The 19,033-nt window shown below is 42.8% G+C and overlaps 1 protein-coding gene across 1 annotated transcript in view; it reads left to right on the forward strand.

Moving 5' to 3' along the window:
* Positions 1-19,033, forward strand: part of DOK5 (docking protein 5) — a 150,488-nt gene that overhangs the window by 63,434 nt on the left and 68,021 nt on the right. Inside the window, exon 2 of the mRNA NM_001123107.1 lies at positions 11,024-11,131. Coding sequence (NP_001116579.1) covers positions 11,024-11,131 — 108 coding nt within the window. The remainder of the gene's footprint in view (positions 1-11,023; positions 11,132-19,033) is intronic.

A 19,033-nucleotide genomic window follows, 5' to 3' on the forward strand; every position in this document is an offset into this window, starting at 1 on the left:
GAGGTGGGGAAGGGTGGAAATCTAGCTCTCACTCCCTTCGTATGAACAACTGAGCCCGATTTACTGAATGAGGATATATACTGCAGTAGACAAAGAGTAAAAGATTAAAAACCAGGGACAACCTACTTTTGTCTCTTAAATCTTTAAAAGATTAAAGATTAAAAAGCAGGGACCACCTCCTTTTTGACTTAATAACTTACTAATAGTATTTTCTACAGTGTAAATATTATTTTACCACCTCATTTTTAATGACGGCAGTTTCCATTTACAGATATGCCATGATTAATTAAGCCAGTCCCTGGAACATTTAGAGTGCTTTTAGTTTTCATGCTGAAGAACCCTGTTCCCATATGTTTGCATATTGCTGTAATTATTTTCTTGGGGGGGAGGAAGTTACTAGAAATAGTATTTCCAGGTCAAATGCTAGGCATAATTTCGCCCCAGGAAGGTTGTGCTAATTTGCTTCACCATCAGCAAAGGATTGACATAGTTAATGTATGCCTTGTGGATGCTTTTGAAGTATTTTTAATCCTCTGTCTACAAATGTTATTTTATGATTAATTATCTTGGTTTTGCTGGTATTTTTCTTTGCAGTGAATTTAAAATGTACCTTGCTCCCCACTGTGCAACCTTCTCCAAATTAGCCTTTCCTTCCCTTACAAACGAAAGGCATGTATATATAACTGATAGACGTAGAGTTATGTTGTTTACTCATTAAAAAGATTTTTTTCCCTCGTGAAATACATAATTCTGAACCAGCTCATTATTTTAGGAGGAGGAGCTGGTAGCAGCCCACTAGTTACAATTCCATGATGCCAAAGAACCACTTCTTTTACACCCTTCACCTGTCACCTTCTGAAATCCCATAAAGACAGAGTCATGCATAAGAGTAGGAACTTATAACCATCTTGGTCTCAGAGGTCATCCGCGTCAACGTTCTGATACTACTGATACTGCGGAAGGATTATTTGTAGACAATGGCAGACAGGATGGAGGGCGTTATCCAGCGTCCTTTCGTCGGTTGGGCTGTCCTTGGATTGTGGTATTTCATCAGTCTCAGTAACAGAGGAGCCCAGGATTCTGGGAGGGCAGCTGGTAACTGTGGTCATGCGTTATGGGCCAAAGTGGACAGCCGGGTGCTCTTAGAGAAGTGACTGGTCTGCCCCTGGGGGCTGACTGCATCTGCCAGCAGGGAGCCAGTTCACCAGGACATTGGTTTACTGCAGCTATAGCTAATTAATAACAAGAAGCCGAAGGATAGAGAGGGAAGAAAAACTAAGAACTTGCATGAGACACTTACCATATAGTTAGAAATACTGAGCACCTTTGAATTTCTGGACTTCAGTCAAGGATACTGAATGCTTTGTCGCTTAAAGAGTGTCAAATTCTTTTTAACGAAAACATGTCTTATAAACTTCTAGGATACCTAGCCATCCTGGAGGAGGGTGTGCGGCTCCCATTGCAGGAATACTTCATTAAAAACTATCACTCTTGGTGATAGTTGGTGCCAGGGAACTTAAAATCACAAATGCAAATGTCACACCGAAATAGCTAGACGATAAAGTCGTCGTCCAGATGAAAGAGCATATGGTTACCACTAGACGTCTCTTTTTAGATTATGATAAGGATGAAAATCAACTTCTTACAGACGGCTCGACCCTCAGCAGAAGGCTGTGCATCTCCAGGAGACCAACTTTTCTTGGAAAATCCTGGGGTAACGGTTAAGAGCTTGTTCTCCAGGATCAAGCAGACCATGCTTGGAATCCTGGCTTGTTTCTGCAGGAGTTTCATGCCCTTGAATAATACTTGGTGAGTGACCTCACTAAGGCCATAGTTCCTCTTAAAATAGGGACAATAGCAGCACCTGCTTTATAGGGCTGTTGGGAGGGTTGAGATGATGCCGAAAAAGGGTTGAGAATTCCGCATGCACACAGGGATCAGCCAGTGCTAGGTGGTGGTATTAACACCCTGGACACAAAGAATATTTGCTTTGTTTTGGAGAGTAGGGAAAAACCGGGTTAGAGTGTGAGAAATGAGGCTAATTTAGCCTTATACAGCTGAGGATATATCTTTCGCCTTAGAGAAAATGCTTTGAGGAGAGAGCAAGGGATGTGATTACAGGAAGGGGATGCTGGCAAAATGGAAAATGGTCCTAACGTACCTTCCCCTCCCACCACAGTGCACTTTTCCTGCATAGAATAAAATAACTAGAAAAAGCTAATTGTATTGCAAGGTAAAGATGGGATGTTGATATCTCCTCCTGGGAAGGGGCCCTTTAGGACAGCATCTGCATTCCCTGTAGAGCAGTGGGTTCCCCACAGTGGACGGGGAGATGGGGAACGTGTGGACACGGTGGAGGGCGTGGGACAGTATTAAGTCACCCTTCTACCAGATCTGATTGAAGTTCAGTTTGGCTTGTGGGAAGATAGGGACCATACAGGGATTCTCACCTGGGGAGTGTTTCCTCTCCTCTTGCCCCGAGGAGGGAGCTGTCAAACAGATTTTCATCTTCATCGCAAGCTGACCCGAGCTTAAACAGTTGAGAAGCACTACCAAAGACCGGAAGTTGGCACCTTGCAGTCTGTGGACCACATCGGTCCACTGCCTGATTTTCTAAAATACATTTTTATTGGAAGATAACCACACCATCCATTTACATATATCCTGCGGTTCCTTTCATGCTACAACTGCAGAGTTCAGGAGTTGCAACAAGGGTCTATGGCCTTTAAAATATTTACTATCTGGTCCTTTCCAGGAAGAAGTTTGCTGACTCTTGCAGTAAAGACCCAAATGGTCACATCTTACTTATTTTTCTGCTTTTCTTGAGCTTAAATAAAGGTGGCATCTCATTTTCCTTTTTTTTTTTTTTTTTTTTTTTTGTCTTTTTGCTATTTCTTGGGCCGCTCCCGCGGCATATGGAGGTTCCCAGGCTAGGGGTCCAATCGGAGCTATAGCCACCAGCCTACGCCAGAGCCACAGCAACGCGGGATCCGAGCCGCGTCTGTAACCTACACCACAGCTCACGGCAACGCCGGATCGTTAACCCACTGAGCAAGGGCAGGGATCGAACCCGCAACCTCATGGTTCCTAGTCGGATTCGTTAACCACTGCGCCACGACGGGAACTCCTCATTTTCCTTTTAACAGGAATTTTGGGGTCAACATTTTGCATTCTGTTATCTTCCTAAGATGCATCCTGTTGCAGTTGAGTGTGTGACTCTGCTGTTGAAGACATTGTGATGGGCTGCTAATAAAAGTAGGAACTCCAGGCAAATTCTGAATTCTTTCAGCTGTTCCCTGGCCCTGGAAATCTTGGTGACTTTACCAGACTATTCTTTGTTAGGAAAAGCAGTGAGTAAAAATGTCAGGGATCTGAAACCGAGAGAGCTCAGTAGTTGCTAAGGGAGTCAAGTTTTAAAGAAACGGAAGACAGTGGGAAGAAGAGAAATCATATATGGGTTGGTGACAATTTAGTGCTGAACATCAGGTATCATAAAACTACCACTGCCAACAATGAAACACACACCAAAGGAGATTTTTCATGTAACTGCTGCATCTGGTATAAATGCACCCAGGTTGTCAAAACCGTGTGATGTTCCTATCTGCTTGAGCTTGAGTGTGTGTGTGGGGACTGACTTGTTCAGGTCCAGGACATTGAAGATATTCATACAGCCTCATATCCTTCAGTTCTGAACTCTCAGAGCAGCGTGCATTCACCTATAGCAGTAGGTCTGCCTTTGCTCCGCAGGGGACATTTGGCAATGTCTGGAGACTGTTTTGGTTGTCAGCTGGGTAGGAGGAGCTTGTTACTGGCATTCAGTTGGTAGAGGACAAGCATGCCCCTAATTATCCGACAGTGCCCAAGACAGCCCTACCCTTCCCACTACCAAAAATGACCTTGTCTGAAATGCCAGTAGTGCCCAGAAGGCAAGACCCTGATGCATAAGAGGTGAGGCTTTTCAATGTGAAAAGCATTCTGTCCTCACATTCCCTAACAGCAAAATTTTCTTTAGAATTACCTCCTCTTCTGCCGGAGGCCAGCTCTGGCCGCCAGGGAGTGTACACTTTCCCGAAGAAGATGGACGGCGTTGGCGAATGTACATGCGGAGGCAGCCTCTTTGTCCCTTCTTTCAGGGCGCTGGACTGCTCACATTTTATTGGCATAAGTGGTTGATTATATAGACAGCTTTTTGCTACAGATTACATCACAGTGTTAAAAGTACATTGGTTAACTGTTACATGGTATAACAGCTATACATCATGTTTTAAGATCTTTGTTTTAACTAAACTTACTGGGTACAATTTAGGGGCTATTAGGTACAATACTTCATGTTGTAAGATCTCTATCTTAACTATACTTAGCGAGTACAATTTAAGGGCAATTAGGTACAACACATCAGGTGGGAAGGAGGAGACTCAGTACAAATCATCCCATGGCCAGCCAGTCTTTACAATTTGAAGAGGTCACAGACACAAGAATTTGGCATTCACGATTCTTGTTTTTAGACTACTGCTTGTCTTTAAAGCATTATGGCAGGGAGACAGTATAAGAAAATATAACTGGCTATCACTTAAAAGCTTTTAAAATCAAGGACAAAACTCACAGCTAAGTTTCTTGGATAATATATGGCTAACTTTTATGGACCTCATTAAAATCCTAACTCTAAAGTTTACTATATAACTAGTTAATAGATAAACACTATGTTTTAACTAAGTTGGACTTAAATAGGGGAACGTCCTTCAGGATGAAATTCTTATTATATTATTGTTGTAACTTTGTTAAATTACAAATCACCACAGGAAAATAAGAATGGGAAATAAAAATAATAAGTAAATAATCAGGAAAGACAGAGGAAGACTGAATAGCAAGTGAATAACAGAAAAGACTAAGTTATCCATGGAACAATCCCCACTCAGCAACACAAAATGGAAATTATTTCCTGGGAAATTTAGTTTTCCACCTATGTCAGCAGGCAAGCCTTACTGTCTTCTGGGGCCTGTCCTTGGAATTGCACCGTGCAGGCAGGCATCCCCTTGTTTAGGAACCTGCCCTCGGAATTGTACCATTCAGACAGGCCCCTTTTCCTGATTAGGAGCTTGTCCTTGGAATTGCACCGTTCAGGCAGGCCTCTTTTTCTGATTAGGAGACTGCCCTCGGAATTGCACCGTTCAGGCAAGCTCCCTTCCTCAGCTTCTTGTATCTTCCGGGCTCCCTGCACTCTTCATGTTCAGTGAAACTACACTTTGCTATTATGGTTAGGATAAAAATTTCCTCTTTTATTTATTTGTTTGTTTTCCCCTTTTTTTTTTTGGCTGCATCTGCGGCATATGGAAGTTCCCTGGGCCACAGATTGAATCTGAGCTGCAGCTACAACCTACGCAGCAATGCTGCAGCCATGCTGGATCCTTAACCCACTCTGCTGGGCCAGGGATAGAACCAGCAATGCCAGAGAGATGACACCAGATCATTACCCCACTGTGCCTCAGTGGGAACACCAAAGTTTCCTCTTAAAAAAAAAAAAAGTTAAAAAGTCAATTGTAAACTAACAGGTAACTAAAAGCACTGATAGATGGTCATGTGTTATGTCAAATATGATGGAGATGGTTGAATGAATGAATTTTGGAGGGGAAAAAAAACCCCTGCCTTATGCTATTAAGCAAATGAGATTTTTCTCCACTTCTGGTCCTTGTAACCATGACATTGTTACTCCAACAGGTCCCCTCATGTTCCCATGTTCAGTGAGCCCTATTTCACTTCTAACCAATACTGAAATATTGAAAGGTTTTAATGGTGCCAGGTGGCTTTTGTGTTCTTAGGACCGAGAGGATAAGGCAATTGAAATTGGGAGTTTATTGTAGCCGAGCCAACTTGACTTTCATCTGCAGTGTGTCTCTCAAGCTGGGAGACCCTCTCACAGTGATCTACGTCAAAGGCCCCTGCATTCTTCGTTGGAACCACTGGACTCAGAGGCCCTCATTTGGAGACAAGCACTGGGTTGTCTGAAAGTCCTTATGAATATTCATGGCATCGGTGAGCAAATTTGCCTGGCCCCACCCCAAGAGGTTCCCCTGCAGCAGACCTTGGCTAATCTCTAGGAATCTGCATAATTAACAATCATCTTGAGTGAGGTTGGACCAACTCTGAGCCTCATGAACTCCCTTTTCATAACCCAAGTTTCTATTTTCCTTAGCTCCTCATGAGCCAAGGTGTTTTAATCTGTTCCATGGTGACTTCCAAGCCAATAGTTAAGTGCGATGTTGCGGGTGAATTTAGACAATAGCACTCTTGCAGTTATTTGATTAGAACATTGCGCTTTTGCTCTTCCTACTTAATAAAACAAAAGAAAAGCAAAAATCCCCTCGGTGCGATACAGATGAATCAAAGATGAAAATCATTCCACATGTGGAAGTTGAGGAGTCTTTAGCTTGCATTCCACAGAGTTTAGACAGAAGCCAAATACTGATTTGACTGTGATGAAAATGAAGATGTTTCTTTTTTAAATTTAGAAATGATATCATGCAAGATTGGGTCTAAAAATTAAGGCATACTTAAGAAATATACAGTATGTTCTTCAGTGAAAATATTTCCCCCCCACAGTTGGCATATATCTTGCATACCTTTAGTGTGCTGTTTCTAACACATTTTCAGGGCCATGTGCAAAAGAAAGGGATTGCTAATGATCGGATGATACTGAGAAACTTCCTTTCCCCATCCTTCTTTGAACAATCAGAGTGACAGTCGTTTCCACTGTAATTACAGTCTTCTCTCTGAGGGTCAGGTTTTAAAAGAGCCAGCAAAGATGTTGGTAAGACTTCTGTTTGCCAAGCATAGCCCTGAAAATGTTAATTTTCATGGCTGACTCTCCATCCTGAAAGGATTTTTTTACATGAGCTCTTACCAATGGCTCTTGTTGCTTGGCTTCCTAAAGTTACCTAGCCTGATGGTTAGTTAGACTTAAATCTGATGGCCAAACAGGGAACTAGAGAAGAAGCTTGGTAACTGTTACCAGATAAGGCTGTAATGTTTAAGATCTTGGTTAAATAGCTCTGCATTTTTCTGTTAAAAATGTTTAAGCATTTTAGAGAGTTCCTGTTGTGCCTCAGTGGTAACAAACCTGACAAGTATCCATGAGGATGCAGGTTCAATCCCTGGCCCTGCTTAGTGGGTTAAGGATCTGGCATTGCCATGAGCTGTGGTGTAGGTTGCAGATGCAGTTTGGATCTGGTGTTGCTATGGCTGTGGCATAGGCTGGCAGCTGCAGCTCTGGTTAGACCCCTACCTTGAGAACTTCCATATACTTCGGGTACGGCTCTTAAAAAAAAAAAGGAAAACCGTTTTATTTTAAGGTAATTATACGTAGATACTTGGTTGTAAGAAATACTACACAAAGTCCCTGTACCCTTTACCCAATATCCCTGGTGGTAACATCTTTGAAACTATAATGCAACATTGTAACCAAGATAATGATGTTAATAGAGTCAAGATACAGGCCTGTTTCATCACTGCAGGGAAGCAAACGTGTGTTGCCTTATGTGGACACACTCTCTTCCCTTCTGGTTCCTCCTCACACATCCCTAACCCCTGATACCAACTAATCTATTTTCTCTTCCTATAGTTTTGTCATTTTAATAATGCTATTAATGTAGTCATAGAGTTTGTAACCTTTGGGGCTTGGCTCCTCCCCCCACCCCCAAGCATCATTCTCTGAGGGCTCATTCGAATTGTTTTTAGAGCTGAGTGGAATTCTATGATATGCATGTTCCCCAAATTGTTTAGCCTTTTACCCCTTGGAGAACTAGCATGGATTGTTTCCAGTTTTGCACTGACACAAATCCAGCTCCTGTGAACATTCATGTTCACATTTTTTTTTGTATGTGTGGGAAGCTTGCATTTCTCTAGGATAGATTCCTAAATGTGCAACTTCGGTCATGTGTTGCTTGTCTAGCTTTTTAAGAAACTGCCCAACTGTGTTTCAGAGCTGTGCCATGTGACATTCCCACCACCCGTGTATACGTGATCCGGTTTCTCTGCATGCTTGTCAACATTAGTAGTGGTATTATTATCAATATTTTTAATTTCAGCCAATCCGATAGGTGTGTAGTGATTTTTCATTGTGGTTTGAATTTTTATTTCCCCGACAGCTAAATGAGGTTGGACATTCTGTCATGTGCTTCCTGATCACCTGTATGTTCTCTTTGGTGAAATGTCTGTTTATGTCTTTGGCCCATTGTGTAACTGGACTGTTTGATTCTTTACTTTCGAGATCTGAGGCCTCTTTATATATTCTAAATACTAATCCTTTGCCAGATACTGGTTTGCAAATATTTTTTTTCCCAGCTTATCTTTTCATTCATTTCACATAGTGAAAGTTTTAAATTTGATGAGGCCCAATAATGGCAAGTTTTTCTTTTATGGATTACGCTTTGTGTATGAGGTCTAAGGACTCTGTCCAGACCGTGGTCACAAACATTCTCTCTGTTTTGTCCCTAAGCCTTTGTAGTTTTTTACAATATTTACGTCCATTTCGAGTTGATTTTTGCATAAGATAAGCATTTTAGGTTAAGGTATTTGTTTATTCCTTAAGGAGGTCCAGTCATTCAACCACCATTTATGTAAACGGCTACACTTCCTCCATTGAATTGCTTTTCCACTTTGTTTGTCCCTTGATAAGTTCAGTGACTATGAAAGATGAAAGCCAGTAGAATAGATTTTAACGATACTATTTTACCGATACCTCTGGATATGTAAGAAATAACAGGAGACTCTTTTCCTTTAACTTACAGTGTTAATTTTTAATAAACAAAACAAAAACTAACAAACAAAAAATAAAAACCCATTCTGGACAACCCAGGGAAATAAAACCACTGTGAATATTTTGGTATATTTTCTTTGTCTTCTATGCATTTTCATTCTAGTGAGTATTATGACATAAAGTTTTACATTCTGTTTCCCCTGTGAACACCTTCCCATGTCATTAGAAATATCTTCTGAAACTTGTTTCAAATGAACTGCCTATGTTAGCCTATAGATAACATGTGTATTATTGATGTAGCACACTTTATGATATGTTATGCATACTATTTATATTACTGTATTTTATTCTGACTGCCTGTGTTATCTTAAATATGTACATCAGCTATATTCTAGGTGTGTATTATAATACCATATTTTGTACTCCATATTTACTATATTTCTGTGTACCTATTTATTATAAACCACCTATGTTATCCTGTAGATGGGTAATATATATCCCACTATATATTTCAGGACTACTGTAATTTACTTTGTCATTCCTTATTGTGGAAGATTTAGTAGTTTCTAACCTTCATTATTATAAATAATACAGCTAACATATCATTATACATCCAGTCGGTCAGACACATACGTAACCCTCGGTGTTCAGAGCTAGACTTCAGAGTAGAGGGGGTTTCATTTTTTCACCTCTCCAAACGAAGCAATTAATGAATGTTCAGTTTGTGAGTCAGAAGACGGAAACAGTATAGTCCGTGTGGCAGACAAGTAGTAGCAAACCTGAATCCCTCATCCATCTGCCACTGACTCATGCCGTGGTAGGAGGCATTTTAAATTGAGTCTCGTGTGAGTTCCGATTCTTTAAGGGTCTTTGTAGTTGGTGTCAAATGGTCTTCAGAGGTCGCCAGAAGAGTTTGGGAGTGCCACTCAGAACTTTGCCATCAGTGATCTTTATTATTAATTTAAGCCTCTTGAATTTTTTTAGGCTTAAAACCTTTTTTTGTGCCTTAGGAGAAGGTCGGTTTCCATATGTCCATTAGCTCTTTGCATTTTCTTCCTTGGCTTTATTACAATTTTTGCGTCTAGTGTTGTTTCCGTTAGTTATTCCAATTAGGGTCGTTTTGGTTGCTTTGAGCAGAACCCCTTTCAAGCTCAATTAAGAATTGTCTTAACTACAAATGTAATAAATTCATTGAGTAATAAAAAAAAAAAGAATTGTTTTGATGGGGCTTTCCCATTGTGGCTCAGCAGAGATGAACCCAACTAGGATCCATGAGGATGCGGGTTCGATCCCTGGCCCCACTCAGGTTAAGGATCTGGTGTTGCCGCGAGTGTGGCGGAGGTCACAGATGTGGCTTAGATCTAGTGTTGCTGTGGCTGTGGTGTAGGCCGGCACCTGTAGCTCACATTAGACCCCTCGCCTGGCAACTTCCATATGCCACACCTGCAGCCCTAAAAAGCAAGCAAACAAACAAAAAACCAAAAGAATTGCCTCGATGCGATGGTGATGGTGATGGGTTGGAAAGATACAGATGACTTCCAAGAAAACCAGAGGAAGGGCTGGATCACAAAGTCAGCAGCTGACGGATGACTAAGGACTAAAAGGTCTCATGTGCCCAGAGCAGAAATTTTCAGTTCTCTAAACCACTTTCCGCTGCTTATTAACTCGATCTCAGTGTATAACCCACCAGTGTCAACCTCTCAACTCAGACTACACCTCAGCCTGGCAAAAAGCTTTGAGCCTCCAGGCTGGATTTTCTGGTGGAGAATCTGGCTGGTGTCTCACAGCCATTCATTAGCTGGTCTAGTGTCTAGCCCACTCCTGACCATCAGTTATGAGGAATGTCAGGTGACACCTTGGGCCTATCTCTTCCTAGGACTTCCAGTGAACTCTTCAGGTCCGTGGTTTCCATACATAATGGCTTTTTAAATCAGCGTGTGCTGTGGATGCCTGTATTATTTATGCTGATTTGAGCCTTTTATCTCTGGGACTTTTTCTGAAATGGTCTTATTGATATTGTTATCAAAGCAAAGAGACATTCACCTCCAAATACTTATTGTCTTTGGAGTCCAGTGATTTTTCTGAATGACATGAAACACCCGTTGTAGAAACAGTTTGGGGTTTTTAAATTTTATTTTCCCAAAGCAACATCACATGTATGGCTTATGAATATTTTACAGGCGAAAACATCAAAAAGGAAACTTAAATGTAAATGTCATTAATATCTGAGTCAGCGGTGATGCTGAGTGCCATCTTTGTATTTCCTTCCAGATTTATCAGCGATGCTGGTTAGTATTCAAGAAGGCTTCAAGCAAAGGTCCGAAAAGACTGGAGAAATTTTCTGACGAGCGTGCTGCATATTTTAGGTGTTATCATAAGGTAAGACTTGATTGTTGTAGCTGTCCAGAAATCCGTTCATATCTAAGAAACTCAAATTCATTGAGGCTGAAGACATGTCTTGCTTTTTTAACAAAGGTACTAGAAAATACTTTTTCCAAGGGTGAAGCATCTCTAAACCAGTATGTACTTGCTAAGTATTTAAAATAATTGATTAATGTGAAGTCCCACTTCTGATTGCCTACTATTTGTGATGGTTTTTCCAATCTCTAGTGTAGAAATTACCATGCCGTGCACAGGAGGCTCTTTTTCCAACATTGCCTACTATTTGTGATGGTTTTTCCAATCTCTAGTGTAGAAATTACCATGCTGTGCACAGTAGGCTCTTTTCCTAACATTGAAGCCTCTTGAGGGTGAGGGTTGGCTCTTAGATGTCTATCACAGTGTCTGACGCAGAATAGGCCCTCACTCAATGCTTGGAATGTGGGGTGAGGAAGGAAGGGAAGAAGCTGGAAAGAGGTGAATCCATTCGCAGACATTTAGCGAGGTGAGGGAACGTGAGTAAACTTTCCTTTGGAGTAAATTCTCCAAAAGTGGTGAGTTAACAACATCTTGCTGGGCCTGGGTTTATTCAGTGATGAACAGCAGTAGAGCAAGCTGTGTTCCTTCTCAGTTTAGAGCCATAAAGAGTACATTGTGTGTTATTGGTGCATCAATACAGATACAATGGGGGGAAGAGGGCAAAGCAAGGCTTTGAGATGAAATAGGAAAAGGAGTCAAGAGTAGCGTCTTCGTGCGTTTGGTTTCCCCACTATCTGGTAATAAAGTTCTACCTCTGGGGTCAGCCCCACCTCCAGCCTTCCTTCTAGCCAGAATATTCAGGTATACTTTGCAAGTCCAGATTGTCCTCTAGTACGTACCATCCCTGTGCCACCTGTTACCATGCATCTACATTTTTGGTCCTCGGGAAGGAATGGTTGCGTGTCAGTTACTCAGGAGCAGTGGTCCATGAAGCCAGGGATAGACAGCATAACTCGGAGCCCTTGCAAATAGTCTTGAGACCGTCTCTCTATTTCTAAAACACCTGTAACTATTGCTGTCCAGTCACTTTGGATCAGATGGGTCATGTCCCCGTTTTCCCCATGCATACCCAGCATCTTTTCAAATAACAAGGTGGAGATCAATGATACAGGAATGACTGGCTTCATTTTTTTACTTGAAAAGTCTTGCCTTCCAGTGGAGCTCGAAATGCCCAAAGGGGTGATTGTGTATCTACAGGACAAGGACAGAGTGGCTTCCATTCTCCCCTTCGTTACCTGGCACTGATTCCTCCCTTCCACCACCAAACCCTGGTGACTAGACTGTCTCCTGTGGTAGAAAGCATCCATTCCTCATTCCTTCGTGTTGTTCCTCACGGGGTCCTGCAGAGGCTTCATCTCCTGGGTGACCAGAACGTGTGGTTATGCATCAGCTCTTCTCCTGAGAACCCCTGGCAGTCTGTTACTCGATAGTCTCCATCAGCCCAAGGTTACATGTCTCTGTCCTCCCAGCCCCGCATTCATAAGCTGAAACCTAATCCCCAGTATGATAATGTTAGGAGGTGGGGCCTTTGGGAGCTGCTGAGGTCCTGCGAGTGGAGCCCTCACGAATGAAACCAGTGCCCTCGTCAAAGGGACCCCCGAGGCCGCCCTCCTCTCTTCTGCCGTGTGAGGCACAGCATCTGTGAACCAGGCCATGCGTCCTCCCCAGACCCTGAATCGGCCAGGGCCCCCACCTTGGTCTCCAGGACGCTGAGACATACGTTCCTGTTGTTTCTGAGCCACCTGGTCTGTAGGAATTTTGTTACAACAGCCAGAATGGACAACATCAGACTCTTGTTCTATCTGCTCAGCGTGTGTGGCCGCTGATGTTGATCCTGGATTTGGTAGAGTGGTGCACGTGGTTGGAAATACTCTTCCTAAAGCCCTCGCCCTACCTTTCTGAATGTAGAGCAGTGAGTAGGCCGTGCTCTGCCTACAGACCTAGATATACCTAAGAGAAGAAAGACGCGACCCTTGCGAGGAGGGTTTTAGAGCCGCTCCCCCCGCCCCCCGTGCAGGCCAAGGGCAGATAGTGTTGGCCCCCGGTTCACTGTGCAGAGAGAGCCTGAACACGTCTCACGACCTCTCTTGCTGGCGCTGTGGTCCAAGCCAGCGAGCTGCCTAATTCTCAGCCCTCCCTTCGAACCACTTGTATCACATCGTGATTCTCTCGCTCAGGCCCCTCAGCCAGGTCCTTAGAAGGGCCTGTACAGTCACGTGACCTGACACCCCGGGGCCTGTGTAATCCCATCTGCTGAGGGTCCGCGGTCCCACTTTATTCTTCTACAGGACCCCGGCCTCCTTGCTCCCCAAAGACCATTCCTACCAGGCACATTCCCACCTTCCAGCGTGTTCTTCCCTTTCCTCGGAAGGCTCTCCCTGCCAGTATCCACTTGGCTCACTGCCTTACTTTGTTCAGGTCCTCGTTCAAATTCTTCCTCTAAGTGAGGCCATTCATGGAATCCTTGGACCCCTCCCTCCTCGTGTCCCTGTATTTTTCTCTTTGGCATTTATCGCTTCATACATATTGACTTCCTTGTTTTGTGTGGTTTTCCTGACAATACCGTCGTCAATTAAGGTCCACAAAGGCAGAGACTTTTGCAGGGATGTGGTCCTGCGTCTGCTCGTTATCAGTGCCTAACGCATAGCAGACACTTTCTAGGCTGTGGATTGAAAAGCAGTGAGTATTATCAATAGAGAATGTGGAATACCTGTGGCTGTCTTCGGGCCTTTTTTTTTTTTTTTGGCCACATCTGCAGCATATGGAAGTTCCTGGACCAGGGCTCGAATCCCAGCCACAGCTGCAGCTGGAACTGCTACAGAGGCAACGCCCCCTCCCGAACACCCCCCTTCCCACTGTAGTGGCAACTCCAGGTCATACTTTTATTAGCTTATCAGACCGCTTGTCCTTGAGACCCCTGAACCCTGGGAAGAAATGCTGTCTTGGAGGAAATGGGGTGTGGTGATGACGGCAGAGAAAGCCAGGCCTGGGAAGTTTTATGCGGACGGAGGCATAGGCATGACCAAAGTGGGCTGAAAAGATCCCTCTTGAACGGAAAAGAAGTAAGGGGAGGTCGAGGACAAACGTGCCCTGTTTCCCAGACGTCTACCTGCCAGCTTTGGAATTTAATATGCAAATCTTTGGAGAATGTGGTGAGCCCACATTCTCTTTCATCTGTAATAATCATTAACCAAAGTTCAAAGCGTTCGAACGGAAGAATTATCTCCATTAAGCCTCCAAGCCCTTGATGAGTTCCTGTAACTGATTCATCCGCCTTACCCTTTTAGATCTGATACATTCAGTATTCATCTCTTGGGGGCCTAAAAAAAGCAGGAGTAACTCTGAGATACGCATTTTTTTTTATCTAAAGGCTGTGTAATTTATGAATCTTGATAATACAACACCTAGGGTTATAAGTAGCACACCGTGACCAGATTGCTGAGTTTATCTGAATATAAATAAGGCAGTTTCCAAAAGAAATGAAGAACTGTACGTTATGGCATTTGTCATGACAGAGATGGTGTGGTGTCCAGATACCTATCGCTCCTGTAGGAAATCTATAGTGTTTATGGGAACACAATGCTTCTTTAGTTTCACATTTAAAGATGTTATTGTGGGAAGCAGGTCAGTCTTGCATATCTGATTCTTTTTAGAGGTTTTTTAAAACAGGAAATTGACTGTAGAATTTTAAAACGTGGTGCTGTCCTCACTGACAGGGTAGCTACAGGTGCTGTCATACAAACATTGGAAAATAAATATATGAATAATGCATGCAGAACAATTCATTTTTCATTTCTTTACTTCTTCCAGGAGGCACCCCTCTAGCACCCACAGCTGTCAGAGACGGCTGTGAATTTGATTTACTGTAATTGCAACAATATTAAGACTCCAGTGACTTTATTTTTTATTTATCTACTTTCCAGTTTTATTGAGAAATAATCGACATACATCACTCTGTGCGTCCGCGGTGTAGGACTCCAGCAACTTTATAGTTCCTGACCTTCTTGTGAAACATAAGTTTATTGTTTTCATTCAGCAAATTGAAGTTGCTCAGAAGTTTCTATGCATACGTCTACTTTCTTGAGATGAATAATAAGTGGGAAGAAATCCAAGTGGAAGGACCATCATCTTTTGTTTTTGAGACCTAGGCAAATATTGTGGCTAGAATTGGGGAAATTTGCTTTCTTTTTTCCTTCTTTCTTTCTTTTTTTCCCTCCCTTTTTTTTTTTTTTAGTTAACCTCATTTTTTCTATTTGTTTATTTATTGAAGTATGGTTGATTTATCTTATGATGTTAGTTTCAGGTGCACAACGTAGTGGTTCAGTACTTTTGCAGATCATGCTGCACTATAGGCTGCTACAAGGTAATGGCTACACTTCCCTTTGCTGTATCCTTGCTGCTTATCTCTTTTATGGATAGTAGTTTACATTCGTTAATCCCATACCCCTAGTCTGTCCCTCCCCCCTTTCTGCTCCCCTTTGGTAACCACAAGTTTAATTTCTATATCTATGAGTCTTCTGTTTTGCAAAGACATTCATTTGAATTAATTTTTAGATTCCACATATAAGTGATCTTACATAGTATTTGTCTTTTTCTGTCTGACTTATTTCACTAAGCATGATCATCTCTAGATCCATCCTAGAGTATTGGCAGTATTTCATTCTTTTTTATGGATGCGTAATAGTCCATTGTACATATGTACCACATGTTCTTTTGTTTGTTTGTTTGTTTGTTTTGGCTTTTGTCTTCTGTCTTTTTTGGGCTGCACCCGCGGCATATGGAGGTTCCCAGGCCAGGGGTCTAGTCAGAGCTGTTGCTGCAGCCTAGGCCAGAGCCACAGCAATGCCAGATCCGAGCTTTGTCTGTGACCTACGCCATAGTTCACAGCAATGCTGGATCCTTAACCCACTGATCAAAGCCAGGGATCGAACCCGAAACCTCATGGTTCCTAGTCGGATTCGTTTCCGCTGTGCCACGACGGGAACTCCTATACCACATATTCTTAATCCAGTTGTCTGTTGATGGGCACTTGGGGGGCTTCCATAACTTGGCTACTGCAATTACCACTGCTGTCACATTGGGGTGCCAGGTATCTTTTCAAATTAGTGTTTTCAGTTGAGAAGCCTGCTCTCTCATCTGGCTTTGGCATTTTATGTGTCTTGCAAGTTGCTTGACTTCTGTGTAAAGCTAACCTCCAAGGCAAGTCACGTCATAGCATCTCCATCATCACACGGGGCTGAGCTTGCAGGATTCAGGTCACCTTGGGCCAGAAGGATGGTTCCAACAAATTTTCTAGTAGCGATGTTTCCCAAAATTTGTGCTAGAGGTGTGGCAGTGGAGACCTTTGGAAGGACCAGAGTTCTGTGGTCACAGAAGTTTGGGAATCGCAGTATTTCCATCCCCATTCTTGAGACTCATAGTCCACTGTAGCTCACACAGGCTTTGAGATGTCCTGTGGCCAGGAAACCTAAATAACTTTGAGTTATCATTTACAAAAAAAATTAGACCCTGGAACTATCATTTAAAACAAAATTGCATGTTCCACAGAACAAATTAGTTCTGAAGAACGCAGTTTGTGATATGCTGCTTTTTTGTGTTACTTTGTTTATTAAATGTCCGTGTGGCCCCCTGTTATTTCCACAGGGAACAGCTAGGGATGATCCTTCCTGCTTCACTGAAATCCTGGCTTTAGCTTGTGTGTTAAATGCATCAGTGTTTATGAATGTATCTGAAAATGAAAGGCCCTCTCGCTGCAAGAAATAATTGCCATCATTACTTTTGCTCTTCTGCCGCACCCCTTTTGGCTTGTTTGTTCTGTCCTTTTAGCCTTCCTTAGGGGACCAGGTCATGCTTCGATCTCCAAAGCCCAGTTCCTTACTCTTCCTTTACTCTTGGTTTCTGCAAACATAGGATTCCATCTTCCTCACGCTGAGTCAATGTCCTGAAATTTATTTCTCTGGAATTTGAGATTTCGTTTTTAAATTGAGCTATAATGGACATACAACATTATATTAGTTTCAGGTGTACAACATAATGATTCTATATTTTTGTACATTGCAAAATGATCACCACAATAAATCTAGTTGATGCTTATCAGCTACAAAGCTATAGAATTTTTTTATTGTGAAGAGGGCTTTTAAAATTTACTGTTAGCAGTTTTCAAATATGTGATACGGTCTGATGAACGATAGTCGCTGTGGTGTACATTACAGCCCCATGATTTATTGATTTAATAATTACGAGTTGGTACCTGTTGAGTCACCTCACCCATTTTGCCTGCTGCCCTCCTACCTCCAGGCCCCCTACTTCTCTCTCTTTCTGGCATCCACTGGTGGGTTCTGTGTATCTACGAGCTTGTTACTTTGTTTCGTTTTTTTAGATTCCACATATAAGTAGATCACAGGGTATTTGCCTTTCTCCCTCTGACCTGTTTCCCTTACCATAATGCCTTCAAGGTCCATCCATCCAACTTACCTTTTGTGTGTGGGTCTCATAACTTTTTCCAGTGGCTCATACCTTTTCACCCAGCTTCCTTCTCTAAACTATTTCCTCTTCTGATGGGCCGTCTCCAATACAGCTTTTCAAAATCTTAAAATATGTCATAGCCACGTCTTTCATTACTCAAGCACCCACTGTGGAGTCATCCTTTCCTTGTGCAAGAAACATCCCCCCCGGCCCCATTCTGGAAGTTGCCTTCACTTATGCCAATGAAGACATGACTCTTCACATCTCCATCAATTAAATTATAGCTTATTCCTCTGATACTTTTCTCAAATGGTGAATGCTTCCATCCTACATTTCTAAGACATAGATAGAGTGGATAGAGGGGTAACTGTATTCCCAAAACCACATTTTTTTTTTTTTTTTGGCTGTTTCTCCAGGTGGGGAAGTTCCGGGGCTGGGGATCATGCCTGCACCACAGCAGTGGCAACACCGGATTCTTAACCTGCTACGCTACCCAGAAACTCCTCCAAACCAGGTTGTCAATGAGCTAAGCGCTTTTTACTAATCAAGAGGGAACAGGGGTGCATCAGTGTGCCCAAGGCGCCTGAAACATACTCAGAGCTGCATTGACCATCTGCCTACCCACTCTCGGTTCCTTTCTGAGCTTCTTCCCTGTCACCGTACACACCAGCATCCATGCTCTTACCCAGGCAGGGGCCGGGAAGTCGTCCACGAGTCATGCTCAGCCTTATCCCCTCACCAGTTTGCTCTGCCCGCGCCCGGATACCCGCCCTTCCTGGGCCCCATGGCAGAATCTCTGCTGGGGCCTCACCTCCCGAGACTCTTCCCAGCCCATCCGGAGTTAGTCCACTTCCTGGGCCCTTTCTACAGGGATGCACTGGTCACACTGGCAGCAGCGACGTGTCTCCAAGTTGGTGGCAGACTTGTCTGGTTGATTCTGTATTCTTTTTCATTGACTATGCATCCTAGTCTCTTGATTAATCTACTGATCCTCAGTGCTGGGTCCATTATTGCTTCCACTTATTCTTTTTTCTAATATATATATGATGATTTTTATTTTTTTCAGTTATAGCTGGTTTGCAGTGTTCTGTCAATTTTCTACTGTACAGCATGGTGACCCAGTTACACATACATGTACACATTCTTTTTCTCACATCGTCATGCTCCATCATAAGTGACCAGCCATAGTTCCGAGAGCTACACAGCAGGATCTCATTGCTAATCCATTCCACAGGCAGGAGTCTGTATCTGTTAACCCCAAGCTCCCCAACCACCCCATGCCCTTCCTCTCACTTACTCCTTTTTTTAAGAGGTTGTTTTAACTAGTCTAGAGCCTTCCTGTGAAACTTTAAATGAAGCTTGTCCGTGTTTACCGAAAACCCTTGTTGGGATTTTGAA

Source organism: Sus scrofa, chromosome 17 (genome assembly GCF_000003025.6).
Source record: "Sus scrofa isolate TJ Tabasco breed Duroc chromosome 17, Sscrofa11.1, whole genome shotgun sequence".
Taxonomy (NCBI): Eukaryota; Metazoa; Chordata; class Mammalia; order Artiodactyla; family Suidae; genus Sus; species Sus scrofa.